General features: G+C 43.1%; 1 protein-coding gene across 5 annotated transcripts in view; it reads right to left on the bottom strand.

Annotated features, from left to right (window-relative positions):
* Positions 1-3,004: 3,004 nt before the first annotated feature.
* slc8a4b (solute carrier family 8 member 4b) overlaps positions 3,005-27,144 on the bottom strand; it is a 101,314-nt gene continuing 77,174 nt past the window's right edge. For all 5 annotated transcript variants that reach the window (XM_076725071.1, XM_076725070.1, XM_076725069.1 and 2 more), the window contains 5 exons: positions 11,220-11,326; positions 9,324-9,448; positions 7,816-7,915; positions 7,208-7,480; positions 3,005-4,598 (listed from right to left, as the gene is read on the bottom strand). In XM_076725071.1, the coding sequence (XP_076581186.1) occupies positions 4,219-4,598; positions 7,208-7,480; positions 7,816-7,915; positions 9,324-9,448; positions 11,220-11,326 (985 nt within the window). In that variant the 3' untranslated portion in view covers positions 3,005-4,218. The remainder of the gene's footprint in view (positions 4,599-7,207; positions 7,481-7,815; positions 7,916-9,323; positions 9,449-11,219; positions 11,327-27,144) is intronic.

Raw genomic sequence — 27,144 nt, forward strand, 5'->3', positions numbered from 1 at the left:
AAGTGAGAAACATCAAAAGAGAATGACACGCACGCACACGCACACACACTGTCTCACACACACCGGCAACAGTCAAGAAGACAACGGCTTACAGATAGATGGTCGCTAAGCAACAGGCAAGAGACTAAAAATACACTTGCATTTCTTCACTTAGAAAGCATGCACGCACGCACACACACGCACACACACACACACACACACACAGACACTCAGAGACACACTCCGCCGTGCTCCAGCAAGGCTTATCAACCTTTTAAAACATTTCTAAATCCGTCCCGGTATTCTCGTGTTCCTGTGGCGTCAGCAGCACTATTATCTGGCCCACTCATTCTTAAAACTGGAAACTGTTACAGAAGCTTAAGTCATTGAGAAGCACAGTTGCATCCCGGCGTCTTAGCGGGCCATGAGCCACGCCAACGTGCCGGGCACGTCAAAACCAGCAACCGGCCAATGACCTTCTCTATGGTGGGTTGCGCACTACAGAAGTGACCGAATGCCGTGAGACAGTGCAGGACCTGGATGGTTAGTCAGCTAGGGATGACAATGTCGGTAGGTCAGTCCACCACTTTGGTCTAGAATGAATGAATGAATCTTCAGCTATTGGATAGATCAAATTTAGCACAAACATTCATGTTGCCAGGATGGTGAATCCAAATAATGTTGGTAAGCCTTGTCCATCTCGGGCCACCATGAGCTTCACATTTGTGTTTTTGAGTGAAATGGCTCAACAACCTTTGAATGCATCGCCATGACACTTGGTACTCATTCATATTCCCCACAGGATTATTTGTAATCACTTTAGTGATCCCTTCACTCTTCCTCTAGTGCCATCCCATGGTGAAAATTTCAGTTTGTCCAATCCTTTGGTTTATGACTAAATATGTGCAAAACTAATGACATTCCTGTCAGTGCTAATCAGCGAATGTTAGCATGCTGCTAAACTAAGATCATGACCATTGTAAACATCATAGCTGCCAAACATCAACATGGTAGCATTGACATTATTAGCATGTTAACATGTTGGCATTAGCATTTAGCTGAAAATACTGTAGTGCCTAAATAGTAGCTTCAATGAGCTGCTAGCACAACTTAGTTTTGCTAGTCTCAATGTATTCCAATTTTATTTGCAGCCAAGATGTATTACTTTGAAATACAGCGACAGCATCATGGCAGGTGGCCAACCTCCTTCCATCAATGAACCCTGGCTGAGCTTCCCTCAAATCAGCTGATATGTCACTCCAAGCTGGAAAGCAGTTGTTCACTGATGATTTTCTACCACTGATGTTATATATATATGTTATTATGATGGAATATTTCACGTTTTTTTTTCCTTTCCGGCTGCCAGAAGGTGTGGCATTTAAAATGTCACATTTGAGGGAGAGGGGCAACACACGGGCATTTTCACCCCAACAGATCAATGCCCCTCTGCTCCAAAATTGCCACTTCTCTCCCATTTGTACAAGCGCTGACCTTAGCGAGGCTGCACTGGCTTGTGTTTGTTTAGCCTGGTCACGACTGAGCTGGCTTTGTGAAGCCTGCATTTACTTTGGGTCGGGAGGAGCGGGTAATTTGTCCATATTCAACAAGGCGGATGGTGGGCAGGTAAATTGTTGTTTTCGCTTCCATTTTCTTTTAGTGGACGGGGATAAAACAAAAAGCTAAATTATTGTTGTCTCTGAGGATTTTCTTTGAAGTTTAGAAACAGCATTGTGGGCAGTGTTTTTCACAGAGCTGTTCCTTCTATCCTGTCGTTAACAAGGCGAATACATTGAACAATCATCTCCACTGACAAGCCATATGCCATCCCTCCTGTCCAGCTGCAGTGCAGCCCCCTGGGCAGGGCAGGGTATCAACACAGATATAACGCAAGCCTGGATCTGACAGACAAACGATAACAAAATGGTTAATTTCATATGTCGTGTGTCATAATATTCTCGTTTTAAGCTTTCCTTTCACTTCCACACAATGCCTGAGACAACGAATGTCTCACAAAAACAAAACAAGCAGCACAGCTTTTGACACGTATAGCCATAAATAATACCAATGGTTAAGCACATTTATCGGTAGTGTGAACACCTTTGTGAGGTGAAACTTTTTTGAACTAGCTTGACAGCTCGTGGGACTCGCACAATGCCTGGAAGGTAAATCTGCACGCTGAGAATGAATGGTGATCTGTGACGCTGTTCTTCTATTACATCTTTGGATAACAGAGACTCGTGATTCTTGTTCTGACGACAAAGAAACGTTCCCGACATTATAGCTGCTGCAGAACAATCTCGCAATATCTCCCTCAAATGACTCCACTCTGTCTGTGAGTCATCTCCGCTTTCGCGTTCGCCATCAGCCGTACAGCCTCTTTCTTCTGATGGATTTTCTTAACATGGCTTCTCGGGCTCATGGGTCTTCCTCTTCCTTCTCGGGGGTTTTTCCTTACAAAGAGGGGGACTTCACACAAATTACAGATCAGTGTTTTCTCACACACATCAATAAAAGTTTCTTATATCATCATGTACAATTAGAAACACTGGGTATGGTCATAGTTTTGATTTGTCATCAACAACATCGTCAACGCCATCCTCCTCTTCTTAGTCGCAACCAGTGAGCTCCTTCATTCTGATTGGTACCTTTGTCTTATTCGTTGATGTCTCTTGGTGTTACATAATGTCCTGCTGGGCTCCGGCTCTCCTTGCTCACGTGTTTGTTTCCCCGCCGTTTAATGCGACTTTAGAGTGTAAACAGTGTATCTCACAATGTGTAGTGCACAATGCTTCTTCATTGCAAGAAAGACAACTATTACTAGGTGGACTGCTGCCTGTTGGTCCTCCAGGCTTTTGTTTCTGATCTTCACTCTGTTGTTGCTCCGTCCCACATGAGTTCTTCCAGGGTGCTAATCCAGCATCTCGATCGTCTGTACATCCCATCTTTCAAACCACCTGCTTCAACTTTATATATCTGCATTTCTCCGTATACTATATTTATACATCTTTTTTTTTTTTTTTTTTTTACAATTGCACGGTAACAACATCAACACGTGACGCCATTGAAAAGTTTAGAAAAAAAGGGGGGAGGGTATCCCTTCGCGGGACGAACGAGGCTGCTGATTGGCGTAAGAGGAGAGGGGCTTGGGGTTGGCTCAATTAGAAAGAGGGTTGGTCGGTGGCGACTACAGCGTTTCATTATCACAACTTTGAGACGATTCCTACAGGGGAGGTCAGAGTAAGGCAAGAGGGAGGGAGTGTGCGCAGTCTGTGGAGTGTCTGTGGGGAAGGGGCTGGACGGCTTCTGTTGTGGGATGGAAGGAAGATTTCGCACAGTGTATTCATGAAGAGAAGGAAAAAAAAAGATCAAGAGAAAAAGAGGTTGTCAGTTTTCATCTTGCCTGTTCGCCCTGCAAGTTAGTGAGTGGTCCTCCTCTGCAGATTCACCTGAGGGCCCCAAAGTGTGTGTTTGTTTGTGTGTGTATGTGTGTGTGTGTGTGTACAGTTGGGGGAAGAAGGTTGAAAGTAATAAGTCACTGATAGTATTAGAGTTCAGTGGATGTAGCAGGAGGCTCCACCGCTCCTGTGTCGGCGAGATACAGTGAAGACGGAGTGAGCAAGAGAGAGAGAGAGTGAGGAGGGGGTGTAGAATATTTCTGCCCATCTATTCTTCTTCTTTTACTTTTTTTATGTGTCATCTTTTCTCTCCATTCCCTTTTTACAGACTTTTCTCTGTTTTGTTGCCTCCAGCTTCCTCTCCCACCTCTCCCTTTCAGCCTTATCCTTCCCCTTCTCCTTCGTTTTTCCCTTCAGATGCTGGCTAACAGCTCGTCTTCTCTCCTGCTGGTTTGGCAGTATACTGGAAGAATATTAGCCTTTTATTAACTATCAGACAGTGCTGTCCACTGGTGGAAAAAAAAGGTGCTCTTTAAAACCTACATTGCAATTTTTTTCATTAATGCTTTATCTTAAATAATTCTTAATTTAGAGACTTTATGTATCCTAGAAATGTCTTCATCTCTGGATCAATGGCAGGTCTCCTTTAATGAAAGCGCTCCTAATTAAGAGCTCCTAACTCTCCATTTATATAATTCTAATTGGAGAGTTTCATAATGGTGACAGAAATAAAAGCAAAGAGAAAAAAGGACATAATTGGTTTGGATTAGCCATCTCTCCTCCTTTCCTCCCTCTCTCTCTTCATATTGGCAGTGGGTCTCTCTCCCTCCCCTCTCCTCTCCATTTAAAACACTGGTAAATGGCAGTAGGCCTCCAGTGAAGCCAGCAAGATGTAAATCAGCCACAGCGAGACGAACAGCAGCGACGTGATCACCTTGCAAGTCCGCGGCCCGCCCAGCTCGCCGCCGGCCACCGCCGCCCGCCGCCGGTACAGCAGCGTGGTCACACACACCACGGCCAGGATGGTGAAGAGGGTGACGGAGAAGGCCAGGTTTCCCGGGTCCACCTTGAACGACTTGCCCTTGGAGCGCCAGGCAATGGCGGCGATGGTCCACGCCACGCCGATGCCGAGGAAGACGTTGACGGCGTTGGAACCGGTGACGTTGCCGATGGAAGCGTCAGCGTACTGGTCCTGGATGGCGGCGACCTTGCTGGCGAATGTGTCTGGATGGGAAAGACACAAAGTGCAGTATAAATTTTAGCCTTCATCGTCAGCAGGAAGCACAAAACCAAAGAATCAAATCATGTAAAGCCACAGTTTGGAAATGAGTCCCCTGAAAAGAACTTTTGATGTTCTTTTCTTAATGTCTTTCTCAAGAAACAACCTCAAGGTATCATCGAGTGTGAAACCACCCACGTACCCGACTTCATTTGACTTCATTTTTGTGTTTATTGGAGTTGGAGACAAGCATTTCAAAATGATTTATATGAGGTTCAAGTTTATCGGAAAAGTCTTGACTGCTTTCCATGCTACACATTGTTTTGCCGGAGTCGCATTAGTCAGAATCCTCCTTGCACTTGGTTTACGTTATTTTTCATCTACTGTACATTGTGGAAATTAAATCTCTGAATTGGGCTTGGATTCATAGCTCCATTCTGTAATGCACAGTTGTATACTGGCAGCAGCCTAAGCGAGAACAGATGTAATAAATGCTGTAAAATGCTGTAGGTGTACGTGTGTGGAGCTCTGTGGAGCTGAGCATTTGAGGAGAAATTGGGTGAAAAGCGCAGAGACTCTACAACTGAGCTGGCAGGGACCACCGGGGAACCAGCTGCCAGTTATTGTACGCCTGTCTTGGCTTATTTCTATTTTTGGACGGGCTGTTGAGATGAGCCTCAATTCTCATTTGAATGTCAGCGAGATTTGTTGAAATTCATTTCCCAACATGAAGAAAGTCAACCAAACTGTCTTGGTGGGGGTGAATGGAGCTCCTGTTGGTTACAGAGGACACAAAAAGAAATGAAAAGTTTGTGCGTGTTTGCACATGGGCACATGAGATTTGATAGATTTGAATGAGTCATGCGCATTATTGCCTTCAGACACTGTTCTAACTGATGCTGGCAGGACGAGAAGATCATACCCAAATTTAGAAAACCATTGCATTGTCCAAGAATGACATCCCAATCACAAACGTTAGCTGCTTCCAGTAGCCTGAAAATGGCTTTGACGTGAAGGATATGTCCTTTAATAAATGCAGAAATAACCCATATCAAGCCAAAAATGACTTAACACAATGTCAGACTTAATAATGAGTGAAACAAATGGCAGTTCACTCAGACTGTCAGGCTAAACACAGTGTTACTGTTATTGATAATGTGCAGGACACATTGTCAATAGCTTTCACATTTCTGCAGCAGAAAGCAGTTCCAAACAAAACTAATCATGTGCCTTCATTGTACTGGGGTAGTGGCAGAAATTCAGGTGGACTGACCCTTTAACAATCGTGTTCATGCGGAGATAAACTCAAGGTAGAGCCGCACCAGTGTGTTAGATCAAGACTTTAAACTAATGAGAATCTCTGCAGGACCCATTTAGCCCAAATGCAAATATCAAACACTACTTAAATGGCTTACAAGGTTGTAAATGAGCTCCGTAAACCTCTTAAACAGCCACAAACATTCAGTAGTTCACAGCTTTCAGACTGAGCCTCCGATCAGCATTTACCCTCTAATTGCCTGAATCTGCAAATCTGGTGTATATTGGCTGGATAATCCTCCAGTGTGTCTCCAATGTAATAATGCAGAAATGCTCTTAGAAATGTGGAGGAGGGACGGGCGCAAGTCAGAAGGTGGGAAAAGAGAATGTTTCTAACAAGCTTTAAGGGGCTCAAAATCACACACAAACACACACACAGGAGCACACACGGGATCACACACTCCCAGTGGAAGTTATAATGACCTGTGGGACTTAACGCACGCAAAACTTGCATCACCTCAGCAGAGCGAATGCATTTTCACCCACACACACCTGGGCGCCACAGCACACACAGGTCAGGATGATGGATGATACAATAGTGAAAACATAACAACCAATAAGAGGAGGGGAGAGAGAGAGAGAGGGGGGTGAGTGAGGTAACACCAAGTCAGGAAAATAAATTGCCTGGGATGGGGCACAAGAGCAAGCATAACAGAAAGGTGAGGTAGGATATGAGGGGTGAGAGGGAAGAACATATAGACAGGGGGAGAACAGAGGGGGCGTGGGAGAAAAGGATAAAGAATGAGAGAGATGAGAGCAGGAAAACAGGAGAAGAAAATGAACATCAACATCTTGTGACAGGGAACACACACTGATAATGGATATCAAATCTGTGTCTACATTCTTCCAAATCCAATGCACAACGTAATATGGCTGCTGAAGGAATTGATTCAAACACTGCTTCCCAGAGACCTCGCCGCAAGTCATCAAAGTTACCGCCTGGAAGAGTGGCAAAGCAGCTATTTCTATAAATCATACACAGGGGCAACAATAAAAAGAGCTGAAGAGAAGAATGAGGAAGGGAATTGAATTAAAGCCCCGGGACAATGCGTCTCCTCCAGGCGGAGACGAGCTCAGGCTGAAGGCTGTGATGGAGCCGGCGTTTTACAATTCAATTTTGATCTCCTGCCTGGTTACCGTGGGCGGCTGTTATTAAAATCAGATAGAGTTTGTTTGTTTGTCCGTCATATCTGAAATTTGGGGAAACTGTGCATCTCATTTTGTGAGTTTTTTTTATCTAACAGCAAGGAAGTATGCACCATGATGGAAACGTAAACTCTCAAGTACTCCCACTCACCTGGCACGGACGTTCCCAGCGCCACGAACACCACAGCCGTCACCGAGTCCTTCAGTCCTATCGTGCAGCCAAAGTGTGATGCCAGATCGCCGGTGACCGCCGTCAGGACGCCGATCAGCGATATGGAGACAATGAAGCAGGCCCAGCCATTCCAGTACTCCGTGGGCGGGACGAAGGCGAACAGGACCTTCCAGAAGACGGTGAGGAAGTGCATGATGTAGTCGAAGCACGACGGCAGCCGCTCCTCGCCGCTCTCCTCCTCGTCATCGTCCCCTTTGGGTGCAGAGGGTGACGAGTTGAGGGAAGAGAGAGACAGAGAAGATAGAGTTGAAGGAAGGAGCAAGAGAAAGGTAAGTGGACAAAAACTAGCGTCACTAGTGTCATTATGCTAAGCTATGCTAAACGGCTGCTGGCTGTGGCTTCTGACTATAAACATATTGAAATAAATGCACGAAAAGGTTCGAAATAAAATGCTGACGCAAACTTTTAAGAAATGTCATCCTTTATCTTTTCAAAATGAAGTCACGAAAAAATGTGGAGCGAAACCACCGTTCATAAATCAAAACCATACTTTATGTCCCGCGTGTGCGTGTTTGCGTGTGCGTTACCTGCGCTGACAGTAACGGCACTGACAAACTGCTCCCTCCAGCTGCTGCTTCCCACCACCAAGGCCAGGTTTGTCTTCTTGATCAACTTATCTACTGTACTCTACACACACATACACACACACACACACACACACATAAAAGTAAAATGCAAGACAGACCAAGCAGAGGGGGAAAGACAGAAGCCTCAAGTTGTTAATTCACTCACAGCCACACAGAAAGAGGAAAAGCTTTTTTCAGACCTTTCAATTAGCTCCAACTTTACAAAGATACCATTCAAAAGTAAGTACTTCATAACAGCGAGAATCCGAGGTATAGGATGTGCTAATTAACACGACGCTGTGAAATTGGCTGTGATGCTCCCACTGAAATCTAGGAAAAACCTGCAGGCATCCCGGCGGAGTTTCTGTTTAAAGCAATGAGGAAGGGGAATAATAAAAGATGTTGATGCAAAACAGCTCGCAGCAGCTATAGAGCATTGCACCCGCAGTCATTACCATAACGGGGCTGACAGGGTTTTGTGGCAATAAAATCCCGCAGTATCTGACAAGTAAAACACAACATTGAAATGCACAAAATGTACTGTATATTAACAATAAGAGAAATCAATCGATTGCAGTATGGGGTGACAATTAAAGCTGTACAGATTGCTAGAATGTGACACTGGACCCAGACACCATTATAATATTTCATTATGGTACAGAAGTAGATGAAAGAGCTAGCACTGCATGCACATGCAAAATAGAGAGTGAGAGGGACAGATAACCTTTTCAGCCCGCCAAATAAGCTCATTTACTGCTCTCTGCACACACAGGCAAACATACAAACAGACACAAATGGACAAAGGAGGCAAATGAAATGTGCGACAAAAGTACACAGTATGATTGGTTGCATTTGAAGACAAAATCAAAATCACACATTAGAGGCAAAATCAGGTGGGAGAATACAAATAAAGTGACAGACACGGGAAGGCAGGGATGAAAGCTGAACATGAGACAGACACGTTTTGCTAGTGTGCTGCTCACAGGAAATAATCACCTGAGGTAAAAGGACAAGCTGATCAGATCTGAGAAGGTATATTCGCTCGATGATTAATGTATTTTCTAATTTGCTGGATGGTTGGTCTGTCAGCAACTTTTAATGGCTGTTTTGTACTGAAAAAAGATGACAGCTCACTCTGAATAAATTATTTGTTTTACGCTATCAAAATGACAAGCATCTCATTCGAGAGTCCATTGCATGCAATCAAAATGAATAATTCATCCTGTGGACCGGGGCAGCTGACACTCACTTTAAATCATTTGAGATCGAATTTGCATTTTGAGTCAGTTTTCTTTTTAGGTAATATTTAACGCAGCTGGCTTGACGGCTTCCGAACTGGCAGTTATCGTTATTTCAGCGAGACTTAAAATCGAAATGATTAGCTGCTGATTTATTCTGAGGGAGCTCCTGAATTACAAAATGAAAGGGAACACTTTGACACACGCATGATGACAAACTAACACGCTTACCTTAAACTCGTAGGACTCCTCTATGACCACCTCTACTTGTGTGTGTTCACCCAAACTGGGACAGCCCATCTTGGCCACCTCTTCCTCCTCTGCTCCCACCAATGGCTTGTTCTCATTGGAGTCACCTACGAGACCACAGCGATGAATGGGTTGGTGTGACAGTGCATCGATTGCACTCCAATCATTATACATGAACAAACACTGTCTGTCTCTGCAAGGCCTTGCTATCAGTAGTGGTTATGCATGCAGTCTTTGCAAGGCATTTGAACTCAAATCATGCATCATCTCATTTTTCCATTTGTCAGCAGCATAAATAGGTTTCGTTTTGCTCTGTGATCACTTTAGGAATGTGCACAAGCAGGCTTGAAAGTCTATAATGTAAATGCTAATATTCAAACACTGATGTGCCACATGGGAAATCCAGGCTATCAAGCGTCCCATGTCATTACAAATATGAATACCCACAAGGAATTTATATTTCCTCCAATGAAACAACCTTTCTATCCCTCCATTACCATACGTCTTACCATGCTTCCCTCCATTGATGCACGTCTCCTCATTGACTGTGCGCACACACACACACAGTTACACACAGTCACTGAGTGAGCTGTTCTCACTGCAGACCTGCTATAATTGAAAAGCAGTGTACAGTATGTGATACAGCGTGTGTGTGTATGTGTGGAAATGTCAGTCCACTTGCGATGTGACAGTGTTATAAAACCAATTCTATTTCCTGTGTAATGAAACACACCCCAGGCTGTTGGCTCTGCCTGACATCTCGAGTGTGGACCCTTACTCCGGCAGGAAGTGTCTGTCAGCGTGTCTACACAGGTGAGGTAGCGTGAGTGACATGTTAGCCTCGACTGAGCGCCAGAGGAGGTAAAACTATCCAATAATTGACTAGAAAAAAAGCAAAGATTAAAGATCATTCTGTGTAGCTAACGTATGTTTCTGTCCTATTAATGTTTTCCCCTGTGGCCACTTGTAGGGGTCTCGAACCATGGTTGAGAACCAGTGTGTTAGATGTCGTCCTGTTAATGACACATAATGCAAAGACACACTGCTGCGCTCAAAAGTAAATTGAGGGAGAGAACGAAAGAAAGAAGACAGAAAAGGTGTGAAATTAAGTTCAATGAGACAAAGAAAATGTCTCTTTGGAGTGAAATGACAGAAAGAAAGTTACTCCACATTTCTTTCTTTTGTCTTGCGAACTTTCAAACTCCACTTGAACAGCAACGTTAAATCAGAACAAGCCGCAGGGACGACTTATTGACTTTCAGCGCTGGTTCCCTTTAGCCTTGAGTTACCTGCCAGGGATTAGCTGTCTACCTGCTGTAATGAACCTTTTCAACTAAAGCTTCCTACATTCTTAAAAAGCTGAAAGTCTTAGGTGTTTTAGATTTGTGGATTTCAGAGCTCTCAGATAACTGTGTGGACTCAGAAAATAGGAGATGACGGTGCAGAGCTAGTGAGGAACCTGATGAAAATAGTTCATCAGGGGAGGAATGAAGTGCATGTTGATTTGCAGAATTATTTGCAATAGTGCAATAGTACAGTGATTCCAGACACAAATATAGAAGCTTCCTGGCTACTTATATACTCCATATGGTGACTTATTTAGTGCAATTATTCTGGCTTTTCTGCTAACTGTGTGATCTGACATGATGTGACAAGGCTAATAGCTCGTCCTTAGCTGAAAGTGAAATGTTTCCCCAGTTAATATGAGTTTAGATTGGAGGTCTCAATGCAGATCTCACCCTGTTTATGGGGGTGCAGGAAGCCTGAGACTCTGTGGTGGTTCAATAAAGATTCTCTGTCAATCACTCTTTCCTTGTGCCTCTTCCCTCTCCTGGCTTTTCTCTGAACAGACACACACGCCAACACACAGACACCCACCGTGTTTCTGGCCTATCTCCAACAGAATGGGCTCTCCCAGCTCAATGGTGAAGGCCTTGTTCTTCTCATACTCTTCATCATCAATAATCTTCACCTCGATGATCTTCCTGTTAAAAAGCAGAGACAAAGATTAGATTTAGCAAGTGTATTCCACATAATTAACCTTTTCAATCTAACGCTCTCCCTCATAATAAGTGGAAGTCTCATCCCCGTCAGGCTGTAAGCAGACAGGAGGTCATTCCTGCTGCTCAGACACAAAAGCACAGCTGCATGGATTCCTCTGTTTTCTCTCGCAGAAAATGATGAGGAGCCTCCACAAGAATGAAAGTTGAGGCCAAGCTGACGTTGCTCAGCGGGTCACCATGAGGCTACCTACACAACGTTTTTCTCCAGCTGACAGGGATGTGGTGAGCGGTTCAGCCACAGCTGAGACATTTTCAATTAGGAGCACCCGTGGGAAAGCCTTAAAATGCAGCGCAAAGAGTTTTGACGGGACTGAGTACTGCAACCAGAGCTTTACAAACTGAAGAAGAAAAAAAACATGTGGAGGAAAAAAAATATAGTGTGTGTGTGCATGTGAGCAGTGTCTTATTAGATTAGATAGATCAAATCGGTCAATGTATTATAGACAGAGTTGTGGAGATCTTCAGTCTCCCCTCCTTTTTCCTCTTGTGCTCCTTTGTTTATTATATGTTTGCTATTCATTAAATTGTTGAACTTTCTTCCGCCTCCTGTCACTCATAGCACACACACAGATCTTTCATTCAACTGAGCAAAAGTGCTTTTGTGTCCTGAACCCAACCTCATGCAGGATGTGAACCTTGGTCTTCAGGGTCTAAGTCTTGCACTTGGACCACCTCCCAACCTGCAGGTGGAAGAACAACATCGCACCTCCTACAGTCTAAAATATGTTGCCACACTATCCAGGCAGAAATGACACAGATATAAATGTTTAGAGGAGGCAGGTTTACACTGTAGAGCTGCACTGACAGTGTAGAAAGTATTTCACTGCTGTGTAGTTGGTTGTTTTGGTACACAACGGTCAATTAGCATTGACTGATAATGTCTGCATGAATAAGTGAAACCTCCAAATTAGAAAATCCATGCTAATTGTACAACATCCCTAATTTTTAACTGTCCCATTTATTAGTTTTGGTCCTATGGAAATGCCATCGATTTCACCTCTTTCTGGTCTGTTTCACCCACAGTATGTAACCTTCATCCCCACAACACATCTGCATCTTACAGGCAGAGAGGAAGCGAGAGTGTTCATTTCCACCTGGTTGTGTCTGTCATCATATGCTTCACTGTCAGCCATGTTGACTCTGACACCACAAATAGGCCTCGGTTCAGCAGAGAAAAACAGGAGGGAGGAGAGGACTGTGAACGAGTGATGGAGGTGTGCAGAAGTGGAAGTGCATTGTTTTCATTGGTGAGCTGTCACAGCAACAGTGGATAAAACTGGCTGGATTTTCTATTTCCAGCATCACATCAGGCTGAGCCGCCAACTCTCAACAACGTTGGGAAAGATATGAAAATACTGTTTAGTCAGATCTGAAACAAGAGGAAAAACACCTCCAACTACATACAAATCCATTTAGTGGAGGGCAAGTGGGAAGAAAGAGGGAGTGGAAAATGTTTATTCATCTAATATTTTATATCTTAGAGCTGATTTTTTTTTCCTCTAATCATTTCCAGTCATCTGTCTGGAGTAATATCTTCACTTACGATAACTTCAATACTGAGTTCCATATAACATCAACCAAACAGATGCAAAACACCCCATAGCTTAGCAACGCTAACTAGCTACAGGCCTATGGAGCTTGTATTGCTAACTAGCTTATGGCAACTGAACATTACTCTATGGCCAAGGAGCATTTTTGCTTATCATACTAACAAAACTAGGATTAACTAGCTCACTGCAATACAACAAACTTTATTTCATTTACAGTACAAAATCTATCTCCTATACAGTTTTAAAAAAGGCTGAAGACAGAGTTTTTATCCAATACTTTGAGCTAATGTTAGCTAAAATAGCTGGCTAGCTAGTTCACAGCTGATAAATGCTGCCGATGACAGTTGTCATTTCATCAGTTGTCACCTCGAAATGAGAAATGCTTGTGTCTATTTCTATCTGAAATTAAGGGCCCATTGTTCCAAAGAATTTATATGGTTAATCTATCACATAATCACTGTAAACTGCAAATGTGCCAAGAAAGAAAGGAAAAACACAAGTGTTGCAACAGCAAAGGGGGAACGCCGGGTTCAGCAAACTGTAAATTGCCATTGAGACAAAAGAGGAAACAGAGGTAAGAGTTTGGAGGGAGGTAAAGAGAGATGAGGAAAGGAAAAGCAGTTTGGAAAAATGAAAAGAAAAACTAACATAGAGGAGCAGGAGACGACAGAGAGAAGGAGTGAAGAAGAAGAGGGAGGAGACAGAGAGACAAAGAGGTTGAAAGAGGAGTATGAGTAATACATGGACTCTACTGAGATGTGAAGGGTTATGACTCAATACACACTGTGTTCACTTGGGGGGCAAGAGCGCACACACACACATGCACGCGCGCACACACATGCACGTGCGCACACACACACACGTACACACACACACACGCACGCATGCACACACACACACACACACACAGAGTGATAGATAACAATTTATCTTGCATATACAAAGGCAGACAAATCATATGATCTAATAGGGGACATGCACACACACACAGTGAATATGAGCACACATAATGCCTGGCATGTTGCACATCATACACATTACACAGATTGTGGTTTTTATGAACAGACAGGCAGCCACCCCCACATGCGGCACTCATTGTTCACTAGTAATACAGAAATGCACACGTACACATACACGCAACACAAACAATCCAGATCAGTGCACACATGAAAACATGCTCCTGGTAAACACCTGGGAGATTCATAAACATATGTGTGCGTTAATCCAGCCAATTTACATCTGCTGACAACACAAACACACAAACGCACACACACACACACACACACACACACACACACACACACACACACACACACACACACACACACACACTGTACTGCTTTCATTATTCATTGTTGGCGCTGACTGTGGTAGCACTCCCATCTGTGACCTCCTCTCTCATCTCTATTTCAGCCCCATCCCTTCTCGTCTCGTCATCTTCTCTCACTGACTGTTTTCCCGGCTATAATCACATTGACCCAATTCTTCTTTTCTCGTCTTCATTCAGTTATAAATTATTCCATCCATCCATCCCTTTTATAAACAGTTATGTAGTAAAGTGAAGTGTTTGGAAACCGTGTGTGGTGGATTGGGGTGCTTCTATGAAGCGCCAGCATCAGAGACTTGAGACCAAGTGGTGGTCTGGTGCCTTGTGTGTCTCTTTTTGAAGGCATGAAAAGGTTTATAAAAGTGTCACTTAAGATGCCAAGTATTTTAGTTCAGTTAAGTGTATTTGGCACTATGAGAAAGACGTTTAAACTGCATTCGCATAGATTCAAGTAGACGGCAGACGGACCACACCTTCTGGGCCGCATGGCAAAAATGAATGGACAGACCAACAGAATGGCGGGACCCGAAAATGAAACAGGTATGACAATATGTTGGGCCGATAATGTTGTATTTTTTACAAAGAATTATGATTGATTAGATGTATTTCTAGATGAATCATTAATAATCAGCCTCTCGTCCTCATCACCCCTCTTTTCCCCCTGTGTGCCGTTACATTGCACAGTTGTATTTGTACAGCTGTGGCGTTCATGGTAACCACCAGAGCTGCAGGCGTTACTGTTTGACATGCTTGTGCTCTTGGGTTCTAATCCCATAACGCTGCCCAACTTGTTTTGAGAGATCTGTAGTTTGTTTCTGAGTGTTTTTCACAGTAAGATAAGTCTTGACTGCTGGGGAGGGAACAGTTTCATTGCGAATCTGCAGCATTAACTTTCCATTATAACTACATCGCGACCCATAATCCAAACAAATTCCCAATCAAACACAAGATGCCATCAAAACGGACAGTAAGTGCAGACAAAAATGCACTCCTGCCTTCCATGAGTTCACCAAATCTACTTAGGTTTATTAGTTCAAAAGTTGCTTTAGCATCCAATATAATATCCAGCTGACAAACATCATCACAGTCACAGAGAAAAGAGAGACTGCAGTCTTGTTAGTCATGAATTCATGCTGTTCTTGGGACAGATACAATCCTAAATGCAATGCATTACGGGATTCTTAACTCCCCCTCTCTCTCCGTCTCGCCCTCTGTCTATATTTCTACCTTGTTACCTTTTGACACCTGCTCCCCAGACTGTTCCTCTGTCAGACAGTAGCCTCAAAGCCCCGGTCTGTCAGCACACTGACACAAAACACAGACACACACATGCCAAGTTCACTGAGCTCAGAACTTGCGCTGCCAGAAATAGAGACTGGAAAAGGCAGCGAAAACAAGGGAGTGGCAGAGTGCAAAAAAGGTCAAGAAAGGTACTGCTAATTGAAAAGCCCCAAACAGAATCAAGCTGTAAATCAATTTAATGGATAAGTCTCGTATTGCTGCAGAGTGTGTGTGTGTGTGTGTGTGTGTGTGTGTGTGTGTGTGTGCTTGTGTGCTTGTGTGTTTGCACGTGGCTCTAAAGTTCTTGTAGAAGTGAATGATTGAGTGACACTTTGATTAGTTGAGATCTCGCTGCATTACTTAATGGATACGGACTCTCTTTATATCTTTCCCTCCATCTCTTTCCATTTTCTTCTGGCTTCACTTCTACTTTTGATTTATAACAGCTGGAAAGCGTGTGTGTGTGTGTTTGTGTGTATTCCTCACATTGTGGGGACAGAAGTCTGTTTACACGGTCCCTCACTTTCCTTATGGGGACAAAACTCATGTCCCTATAATGTAAATCATTACACTTTAGGGTCAAGACTTGGGTTAAGGTTAAGGTTCAGCTTAAGCAAGTAGTGGTTGCAGTTATGGTTAGGAATGTCAAAAGTGATGGAAACACGAATATGTGTGTGATTTCAGGTCTTATTTTTAGTGTGTGTATGTGAGAGAAAGCATCTTAGAGAGCTGCAGTGGCAAACAACTCATTTTCTTGAGTGAGGTTGATTTATACACACACTTCAGTTTTACCATTTCTGCTTCTGGCGGAACCTCTAAATCTCTCTACCTCTCTTTCTCTCAAACACACACACACACACACACACAAAAACACACACACTCAGAGTGAAAGTGAGATCATAAAAAGTTTATAGTTAAAAGCATAAAAACTGAACAACAATGCGAGCCACAAGGCTGCTGCTGCTTGACTCTTTCTTCAAAAGAAAGTGAGAAAGATGGAGAGGAAATGAGGACATTAATCTTCAAAAGACCTTCACCTGACAACCAGTACTGTAACAGCCAAAAAACAAACAAAAAAAAACAGGATTACAGTAATTTGATTATAGTCCAAGTAATTTGATTATCGTCCAAAAGGAGAACTGCAGTCTGCTACAGTTCATAACCTTTGAGGAAGTGGGGAATAGCACATGGGGATGCTTAGATGGAGGTTTGAAGGGAAAAGGACCTATAAGTTATGAGATCACATTAGAGTATATCACATTTACCATAGATTTGCCGTTAAATAACGGTACTGATGGTTATGATACTGACACTATTATGGAGTCAATGCACTTCAAACTGCAGGCTGCAATCTCAAATACATCTTTGGTTAAACCTGCATGAACTGATTTTGGCCACTCCAAGGCAGCGCAACATGCTGCAGACACAGCAGGTCTACTGAGCGTGGTTAGAATTATCTGTGGGTACGAGATAACCTGCCATATTAAAGGGAGTAATTTTAGCCATTGTTATTGTAAAATATTGATTATAGCTGCCTTAAGGGAATAATGGACAGGGAAGCCTGCATCTAGACAATAATATACCTCCCATCATCTTTTAAACCAATTCGAACTGATGAACTGGAGCACTAAAATATCTATAATTGAATATATTCAAACTCAGCAAACCATATCAAATCTTGCTTGTGAATGACACAACAGACAGCAGCTGAGATGATAGTGAAGCTGCCTCCTCTAAGACAGCTCATGGAGCTAATTATCTTTACTGTAGCAAACACTGGATCAGCTGGTGTTACTTTCATCTCTATCATGATTGGATTTGCTGCCTACTGTAGCCTCTGTAGTAGACCTACAACAACCTCAATCTCTAAGATGTCAGGTCATCAGAATTACAGGAAACAGGCAGGAAAAGGGTCGGTACATTTAGCTTTGGCTCTGCTGGGCAGCGTACCCTCGAACATGTCACTTGCTTTTTAATACTGAATGAAACTACAGTCTGAAAAGTTACAACCTTTGTCTGAACTTTGACTTCTTTGATTAACTGGAGTGCTGGTGACCTAATAACTGAAAAGCGTTCGTTCAAAAATGTTAATTCAGCTCAACGCCGTCTACTGTCACACGATCAGGAATGACTTCACATGGAAATAAATCAGTGTGAAAACTGCTAACGGTGGACTTTGTGGGATTCTGAGCGACAGCAGCTTTTGAGTGTTTACAGATACTAGAAAGTGCGGAAAGGCAAAAACTTAAAGCAGAGCTCGGTGCGATCAAATGATATGAGATTTCATTTTTGTCACACACACACACACACACACCCACACACACTTATACAGGAGCAGGTAGACTGAGAAAACCTTCGTTCAGCTCTTCATCTGAGTGGAGGCAACACAAACAAAATAATTTGAGGGAGGCCAACAGAGAGAGCCGGAGAGATAAAACGCTCTTAAGGGGAGAGATATTAGCGCTCATAATGATATCATGGAACACATTATGAGAAACAGCACGAGCCACACACTGCATCTCTCCCACATACACACTTGTGCTGAGTGGTATCCAGCTGTGGTGTGTAATAAAGTTGCATCTCCAGTGCGTGTGGGATGGCAGAGATGGATAGATGCAGGAGATGATTTGAAGTTTGAGGAGAGGGACAGAGGAAGATGTGGAAGAGGAGGAGGATGAGAAGATAGGAGGCAGGAGATGAGGAAAGCAGCGAGAGCAGGGTAGAGCAGGGGAAAGAGCGAGGTTTCCTCTGCCTCTCACATGGGAAATTGAATATAGTCAGGCTACAAGTGACCCTCTGACATTTAAAATAATGCATGGAGGACACTGTCTCCTCCTCCAATAAAAGGGTGTCACAGGAAGAGGTTTTATTTCCAGGGCTCTGCAGCACGTTCTCACCTTTTCTCCACTACACTCTGAGTGAATCTGGAGTTTTCATGTTTTAGTGAGGATTTTCAAGCTGAATTGGACTTGGATCATGTTGCGTTCAAGGTATTTTAAAGACTAACCTGCCATAGCTGTTAGAACAGCTGGTGTTTGTTTCGGCCTACATGGCGTAGCTGCTACAGATGCTACTTTTGGGTACACTTAGGTTCAAATTTTGATTGATGTACGCAGACAATCGTAATTAGGAGTTAAGATGCCAGCACAACACGGGGGAGTCTGCCAAGGAATGAGGCGAGGACTGGCAGATGGTCATGTTAGATGTAGATGGATATTTTGAGAAAACCGAAACTTGATTTATTACTTCACATCCAGAATTAACAAGAAGACTCTTACAGTTCAGCACGGATTGTAGACAGTTTTTCACAAGGCATATAATGCCTGTTGAAATATGAACTTAAATTGCTCCATTTTTTAATGGAGTTTTGTGACTTTCTACTGTCATGATAAAGGATCATGGAAAGGTTGCTCATTTGTGCCCTTTATTTGTTATCAATAATAAAAAACTAGCTGATGCCTTGTTAAAAATGTGTAAATAATACATGAAATCTCCTACAGTACATCACAAATTAGACCATTATTCTCTCTGTAATTGATTATTTTGTGTTTCACAAAACTGCACAAAGTATTGATGTTGGCATTTAAATATCTTCCTGGTTTATGTTTATAGATTTCTTTCTTAGTAGCGAGACAAATGTCTGCTGTCATCTGGCCAGCAAAGCCCCTGCAAACCAGAATGTACATGCAATTTAAATTGCACAGCGTGACCTGATAATGGATGACACATCTGTCTAGTGTTGCGATGGTGCTACAATCAATGCCTGACGCTCTAAACGGGGCTATAATTCAGCTGCTATGTAAGAGGATGCTACTGTACGTCGGTACGGCCAGAACGCCTTGCTGGAGGAACATAACTCCAGCTATGAATGACACTCCAGGGAGTCTCCATTTTATCAGCTCAACCTGTAGGCCTTCTGCATAAACAGCCTCTGTTGGCGTCCAGTAAAGAGAGCAAGAAGAGTGCGGAGAACAGGAGATGGGAGAGGATGGAAGGGAGGAAGGGTGTTAGGATGTGAAACACTAACGGGCGGTATTGAGGATGTATGGTTGGCATGGAAACCATGAAGACAGGAAAACATGGAGTATTAACCCCCCCTCCCCCAACACACGAACACACAGTTTACATACAGTCACTTATACACCTCATATAGTATAAGTCTGTTAAGCATGTCTTCAGATCAGCTCCATATGCGCATGGTAATAATGCCTTCCTATCTGCACTGAGTCGAGCAGGATTAAGATACGTCACAAATCACATCATGCATACACGTACACACACAAACACACACACAAATCTGCATGATGTACTGTGATCCAGAGGAGCTACTGTTCTGTTATCTGCTGGGAGTAGAAGAGAAAAAAGGGATGGAGGAGAGGACGATCAGATACAAAAGAAAAAGGAGAAGGAAGAAGAGAAGGAGAGAAAAATGGATAACACCAAGACAGAAGAAGCAGGGAGGGGAAGGGAGAGAACATAGAGGGAGGTACAGAGAGTAAAAAGGGGAAGGATGAGGATGATGAAGATGAAGGAAGAAAGGAAGACAGGCCGAGATTTAGGTAGAAATAGGAGTAATGATGAGGTTTGATCTCATCGCCCACATGAAGGCCGGACCAAGCAGAGGAAGCATGCAAGCGCCACTGCTACTTCTCCCATTGGGTTAAAAGTAGAGCAGAGCTGATAAGAGCTGACACACACGCACACACATACACGTAGAGTGGCAGCAGTACAACACACAATCTGCACAGCTGCACACACAAACACACTTTATTTCTCCCTTGATCATCATTTATCCCCCGCAACTCCTCTCCCTGCATCACAATTCAAATTTAATATGCTTCATTTGCATGTATTTGCAGGAGTATCTGGTATTAGACACTGTTACAAAGGAAAATATATGACGTATGACTACTGGATCTACATGCAGAGATTAACAGTCAGCCATTTTTCTCTATTACCTGTGACTTGTTTCCAGTATATCTATTATTTACCATGACTGCAGTCGTCCTCTAACCTTAACCAAGTGGTTTTAGTGGCCTTAATTTATCCAGATGAGAGAGAAAGAGCAAACACCTGAAATAATGTCAGAAATGAATATTGTCATTTTACAAAAAAATGAATATTGCTAAGTGTTAACAATATCATATGAGAGTTTTTCCTTTGTCAATAGTGATGAAATATCACTATTTCAAGCTTAGATTTGGTTATTTTTCCATGAGTCTTTGATGGACCTTTGGAATGTTTGAAATTTCCATTTTACAGTGTCTGGCTATGATAGTTTGTGTAATTTTTCTGGTGTTTTTTTTTAGACTTTCAAACCTCGCAGTGGCTCCTGGGGCTGTGAGGGTTTCAGGAACAGGTTTTAAACACTGCAGTCTGCCTGTCAGTTTCTCGCCTTCCTGCTGCACACATTCCAGGTTTCTTGACATCAGTTGTCAGTTAATTGTTGTGTTGCTGTACCTCCTCTTTGCAGTCAAAGTACTACAGTAAAGTACATTGTACCGCAGGACTAGGACCAGGTGGTTTTATGCACTCACAGATGTCACTTGCTTCCCCCCAAAAAAATTTGAGATAATTGTAATCTGCAGATATTTCTGTTATTTCTGGAAGCATATTTTAAGCGTATTCTTCTGACATGCTTACTTGAGAGAAGAAAGTGCTGCTCGTCTGTGCTGCTTTTACGTCTTAAATGACAATGTATGCTTCGCCATACCCTCTCTTTCCGCTCAGTCGGGTGCGATGTGTTACTTGGAGATGATCTCATGAGGACAAGACTGCACTTAACAGTTTTCAAGAGGGACAGAAGGAAAAAAAAGGAAGCAGGGAGTGTGAGGCCATTAAAAATGAAAGGAAATATGCAAAATGGCCAAAAATGAGGGAATGGAAATTAACTGATATTTACAGCCTCTACGTTTGTGCATATAAGTCAACTGTCATTTTAACATAAACACATTCACAGCAGTGCACACCTCATTAACACCTTTTCCCTGGTTGCATACTAAATACATTCACACTCACAGTATCGGGAGAGTTGGGATTGAAGGCTCAGATGAAGATTTGAAGCTTGTGACTTCAATCATATGAGACTGACAGACATCCAAGCCATCGACCCAGACTCTCGCAGCTATTTTTGCATGGCCGTTTGCCCTCCTTGTTTAATTTGGGCGCATTTAAAAAGTGAGAAAGAGAGGCCTGACAGTACCAACGGGTTTTGGGTACGCAGGAATCACAGCGCACAGTTTGCCTCTGAAGAGAATCGCCTGACCTCGTGAGAGCGCATAAATCTGTGAGTCAGCTGAGAGTTTTTCCTTTGATGCGCCTCATTCATCATGGGTCAGGGGTTCGACCAAACACTTTGACTTTATGTAACAGTTTACGTAAGAGCTTGTGTTGTCAGCCATTTTGCATCCTCCCCAGGAAGCGCCGGGCGCAGTTCAGCCCTGGGAACTGGGATGATGTGAGAAAGAGACGAGGCAACTTCACTTGAACTGTGACGACTTGCTTTTTAGAATAACTGGTACTCACTCACAAGCAATGCGTTCTGTCCGTCAGGCACGGAAAGCAGGCAGCTGTTAGGCTGCGAAAAGTGAGCTAAATTCACAGCTACTGCATCAAAAAAAAAAAAAAAAAAGTTAATTGGCTCTGCAGCTGCAAATGAACAGGAAGTGATTTTCAGCTCAAGTTAATTTTGAATTTTTTGATGAAATATTAAAACTTTTTAATTATTTTTTTGGCATTCTACGCCTATGTAAATGCAAAACTTGTGCACAACAGCGTGCTGTTCGCAACATTAATCCCAGACTCTTTATCCTGACAGCGTTACCGCTCGAAGCTGTCATTAGGCGGTTGCCACAGTGACGACCAAGATACATAATGGCCACCCTGCTCTCCCAACATTGTTGTTGCGTTTCAGAAGATGTTGTTCAAACGGTACGGCTGCCAGTTCTGCTCTCCCCCTACTGCAAACCCTTTTAGCAGCTTTCAATTATACATTAGCATCAGTTTTTCACAGTGGAGAGATCAGAGAGACGCACGGAAAGACGGGTGGAGGGATGGATGGAAATGAGGATGGATGAGAAGAGAGAGAATGGTATGGGAGAGGAGACAAAAGGAGAAACTGCAAAAAGGAGCATGAAACAAGCCAATGAATATAAAGACGAAGCGTGAATCAGTTAACGGGGACCAGCCGATGGAGAGATTAAAGGCAAAAACAAAGACTAGAATGCAAAGAGGGGAAAAAAGATTTTCAAAGGAAACAAGGGGTGAAATGACTAGAAAGACAGAGAGAAAGAGAAAGAGACAAAGACGCAGATAAATAGTAAGACGTTACTTAATCTTAGCTACTCCATATCCATTCTCCATCTTTACTGTGGGTGGAAAAATGATGAAAAACAAGCAGCGATGAAGACAAACAGACAAAGAGAGATAAATGAGTGACAGGCACTCATCCTTCCTCCTCTCTGAATGTCATCCCTTGTTCTTTGGTCCCCCTCCTCTCTCTCTTTGTCTCTTATCTTGTCTGCTCTCATGTATGTTTCAGCGATTCTCATCATATATTTATTGTTCTGGTCAAATAGGGGGCTGCCATGGAGAACCAAGCTGTTCCTAACACGGGAATCTGTTTTCACTTGCCTCCACGTTGCTTGGAACCACATTAACTTTTAGTATCATATATATTTTTTATCATCTTGAGTGAAATGTGTCAACCCAAGACTCTCTTATCATTATGGCTGCATGTCCTACAAATCCGACTGATACGCTGTGCGTCAGTTCATACACATTTCCCTCAGATTCAGCCTGAATTATTTGGTATGATGTGAATAAACACATGTAAATTTAGGAATACACTATACGTGAGCACATACTGGAATAATGAAGGTCTCGAATTAGATACAGGGACCCTCATCAAGACCTTAAGATAAGATAATAAAACAGGACACACCTTAAGGCCACTGTCATGTCGGTTAAGACTGTGCTTCACAGACAGTATAACTGCATCCTCATGATGAAGGCGGAGTCTTTGCCTCACAATTAAACTCTACATACAGACAGCAACAACGGGGCTGAAGTAAAGAGTTTGGGTTATTTGTGGAAAATGGAATAGATGGTCAGTGAAAACTATACACATGGAGGAGGGGATTCAGCTCAATTAGAGTGAAATGTACAGTCTGTTGGGTGCTGTCTCTTAATTAGTGGTGCATATTCTTGAACACATTTTCAATTAAATTAGCACATACCACTTGACACACAGTGAGCCTGGAGCATTTAGACCTCTCTGTAGCTCTGGGGCCACGGGGCAGCAGCCCACTTTGCCCGGTTGGTAGCACAACTTTAAGCTAAACTAGAATTTAATCTTAAGTTCATTGGGTTTGAAGAATATTTCAGTTTGTGGTGACCACTGTGTGATAAAGGGTTGTGGAGGTAAAGAATGAATGCAGGCAGCGGCGGTCCTCGCAAATATAGACGATCTGTTGTACGTGTGTAATGGCACCTTGCTTTGATTGACTGGCATTAGAGGCTCAAGGTGAGAGCCTTTAGGCAGTGGGATATATATAACGCCATGCCAACTGCTGCCAAGCTCGCATGCGGCCGCTTGCCAAAGGAGCGCGCGCACACACACACACACACACACACACACACACACACTAATTCTCTCCCTGCCCCTGGCACAGGAAAAATGACCACTCTTCTCTTTCGCTCCCCTCAATCTCCTAAACTGATTCTTCCTCCTTCCCTCCTCTCATCCCCCTCTTCTCCACCAAGGGTGCCAACAGTTGGCCTCACCAAATGTGAGCCATTCTCCTCCTCCATTGTTCCTTCCTCTCTTCCCCCTGTCCTATTTGTTTTACTTCCCTCCCTCTAGCCATCATTTGCTCTCATTCTCTCTCTTCCCACCTCCACCCTCCACCTGCCCTTTCCTCCCTTTCTTGTCTTCTCTCTCGGCAATTCATCTGTCTCTCTTCCCCCCATGACTCCATCTCTGTCTGTCTCTCTGTCTCACCCACTCCTTGGTGGATTCGTCTCTCTCTCTCTCTCTCTCTCTCTGTCCTGTGCTCTCATTTACTGGCTGTCCCCGAACCTATTCATCTTTCTCTGACACCTTCACTCTCCTCCTGTGTCCCCTTCGTCTGTCTATCTATCACTCACAATAGCTGCACAAGTGTGTTTATAAGCTGGAGGTCGTGAGAGGTTTTTATCATTGGCTATCGGGGGAAATTAGAGTAAGGAAAGAGAGTGAGCCACAAAGAATATTACTGTGCATCAAGTGCTGCTGTAATATAGCTGAACTGAATGAATGAATGTGGGATTTTAGGGGGAGTTACTTGACAAACAACCATTTTTTAAGAAATAGCACAATAACCCAGTATTCATGTCTTACTTCTGGTTGCCAGATATGACAAGTTTCCCCCAAAATTTGTTGCAAATTTTCTGAAAATCTGCAAAAGAAAATACGAATGAATGTGCGTTTCCATTCACTGCTGTTGGGCATGTGGAGATAAACAGTCTGTGAGGCTAAATTGGGAGCCATTAAACCATTGCAGGAGTTGAAGGTGCTGCGCGATGACATGATTAAAAGAGCAGCCAGTCAAAGCTCAAACAAACAAGGTTGTCCTCCTCCTCCTCCTCCTGCTGCTCCTCATACCTGCTTCTGTCTTTTCATTCTCTGTGCAATTAGCATGCATCACTCACTCTCCAGTTCACCCTTCACCTCCCATTCACCCCTCCATTTGTATTTACTGACCAGTAAAGCCCAAAGTCGTATCTGCACTAAGTTTTACTAGTAATGTGTTTATGGCACATCAATAATCACAAGAAATGGAGTACACTCAGAGCTGCTTATAAAAAGAGTTAGTGTTCATATAGCATGTGTGTGAATGAAGTCTGGCCTGTACTCACCATTAAAAAGTACAGGCTAAACTTTGTTAAGTGCTATTTTTCTCCGACAAACACACACCTTGCTGTTAACATTAACACACAGGAGGAACAAGAGACAATATTAAAGGAAGGAGTGAGGCAAGAGGACGGTGATAAAGTGAATGGTGATAAAGATGGAGGGCAAAGGATGAGGCAGTGGGAAGAAGCGATGCAGCAAAAGAGAGAGCATAAGAGGTGAGAAGGAACGGATGGGTGAACGATAAGACGGCGAGCGATGATATATCATCCTGTAAAATGAAGAGGGAGACAGAGAAGATAGCTACGATGGGAAGAATAAAAGTGAAGAGATGACAGGGCGGCAAGATGGATGGAGCTGAGGTGGAGGGCAAAAAGAGAGATTAATAAAAGAGAGGGAGGATGAGTGAGAGACACATAGACGTTGAAGAAACAAGCAAATAAGGGCAGAGTAATAGGATGGAAAGGAGAGAAGCTGGAGGAAGATAAAGGAAGAAAGAGGGATGATAACAGGAGAGAATAAGAGGATATGGGGGCAGAAAGATGAAAGAGACAATGAGTTAAATAGAGTCAGATGGAGAGAAGAAGAAGAAGAAGTGTATTGGAAAGAGTACTGAGAGGGAGGGTGAGAGATGTGAGCTGCGATGGAGAACTTGTGTGAGTCACATCGTCTCCTCCGCAAGCTATTAGTGATTTAATCACTCTGACATCACTGAGTGTGTCCGTGTGTGTGTGTGTGTGTGTGTGTGTGTGTGTGTGTGTGTGTGTGTGTGTGCGTATCATACCAGATTACCCTGAGCTAGTGCAGTCAGGAACTGGCTCATCACTCTTGCACAGCAGCGTGCATTCATCATGTCAGAGTCAAGTTTCCCAATCTGTGGGCTGAGACCCAAAAGGTCGCAGGTTGTCACTGGTTGGCCTGTACGAGACTGAAGTATGAGACTACTGATCTATATCCTCTGTGAGGCTGATATTAGCAATGCCATATTATAAATAACTGATGTAATATGGCAGAAGTTAATATTGTGTAGACACAGCTGTCCCATGCTGCATTATAGATTGGAAAATGAAATCCAGTCTAAAAGCCTGAACTTTCCAAATATCAGTTCATTTAAAAAGAATTGCTGCCATGAGCAGATTTACCAAATCTAATTCAAATTATGTGTCAAATTCAACTTTGGTGAACTTTGTTCTGCAAATTTGCCTCTCTAAGCAGTGGCAAGCAGTCTTAACAATGCTAACATCTGAGGGGAAATAGAGCAGAGAGTCCATATGGGAGAAGCTGTCATAGCTTATTAGCTGTGTGTCACCATCCATTTTTATTTAAGTTCCTCTGTTGGAGTACAAAGAACTCCACGACAAAGTAAAATGAGAGTTACTGGTACAAATACATATATTTTGAATAAACTGTGCACTGTTAACAAACAAGCTAACGAGCTCTAAACAGAGTTATTGTGACTGGCTGGTGTTAGCATGTCCTGGCTGGCTAACCTGTTAGCAGTAAGCTACAGTAGTACAGGGCAAGTAACCCAGAACTGAATATTTTACGAAGACTCACTAATTAGGTTGTGACCAGACTTTAAAGGTATAATATGTAACATTTCCCCATCAGAGTGTCTAAAAACAGCTAAACCTATGCTACAACTTCTGGAGAAACACCAGAAACACATCAGAGAGTGAGGAAAAAAGTC

The sequence above is a fragment of the Chaetodon auriga genome, chromosome 24 (assembly GCF_051107435.1).
Source record: "Chaetodon auriga isolate fChaAug3 chromosome 24, fChaAug3.hap1, whole genome shotgun sequence".
NCBI lineage: Eukaryota > Metazoa > Chordata > Actinopteri > Chaetodontiformes > Chaetodontidae > Chaetodon > Chaetodon auriga.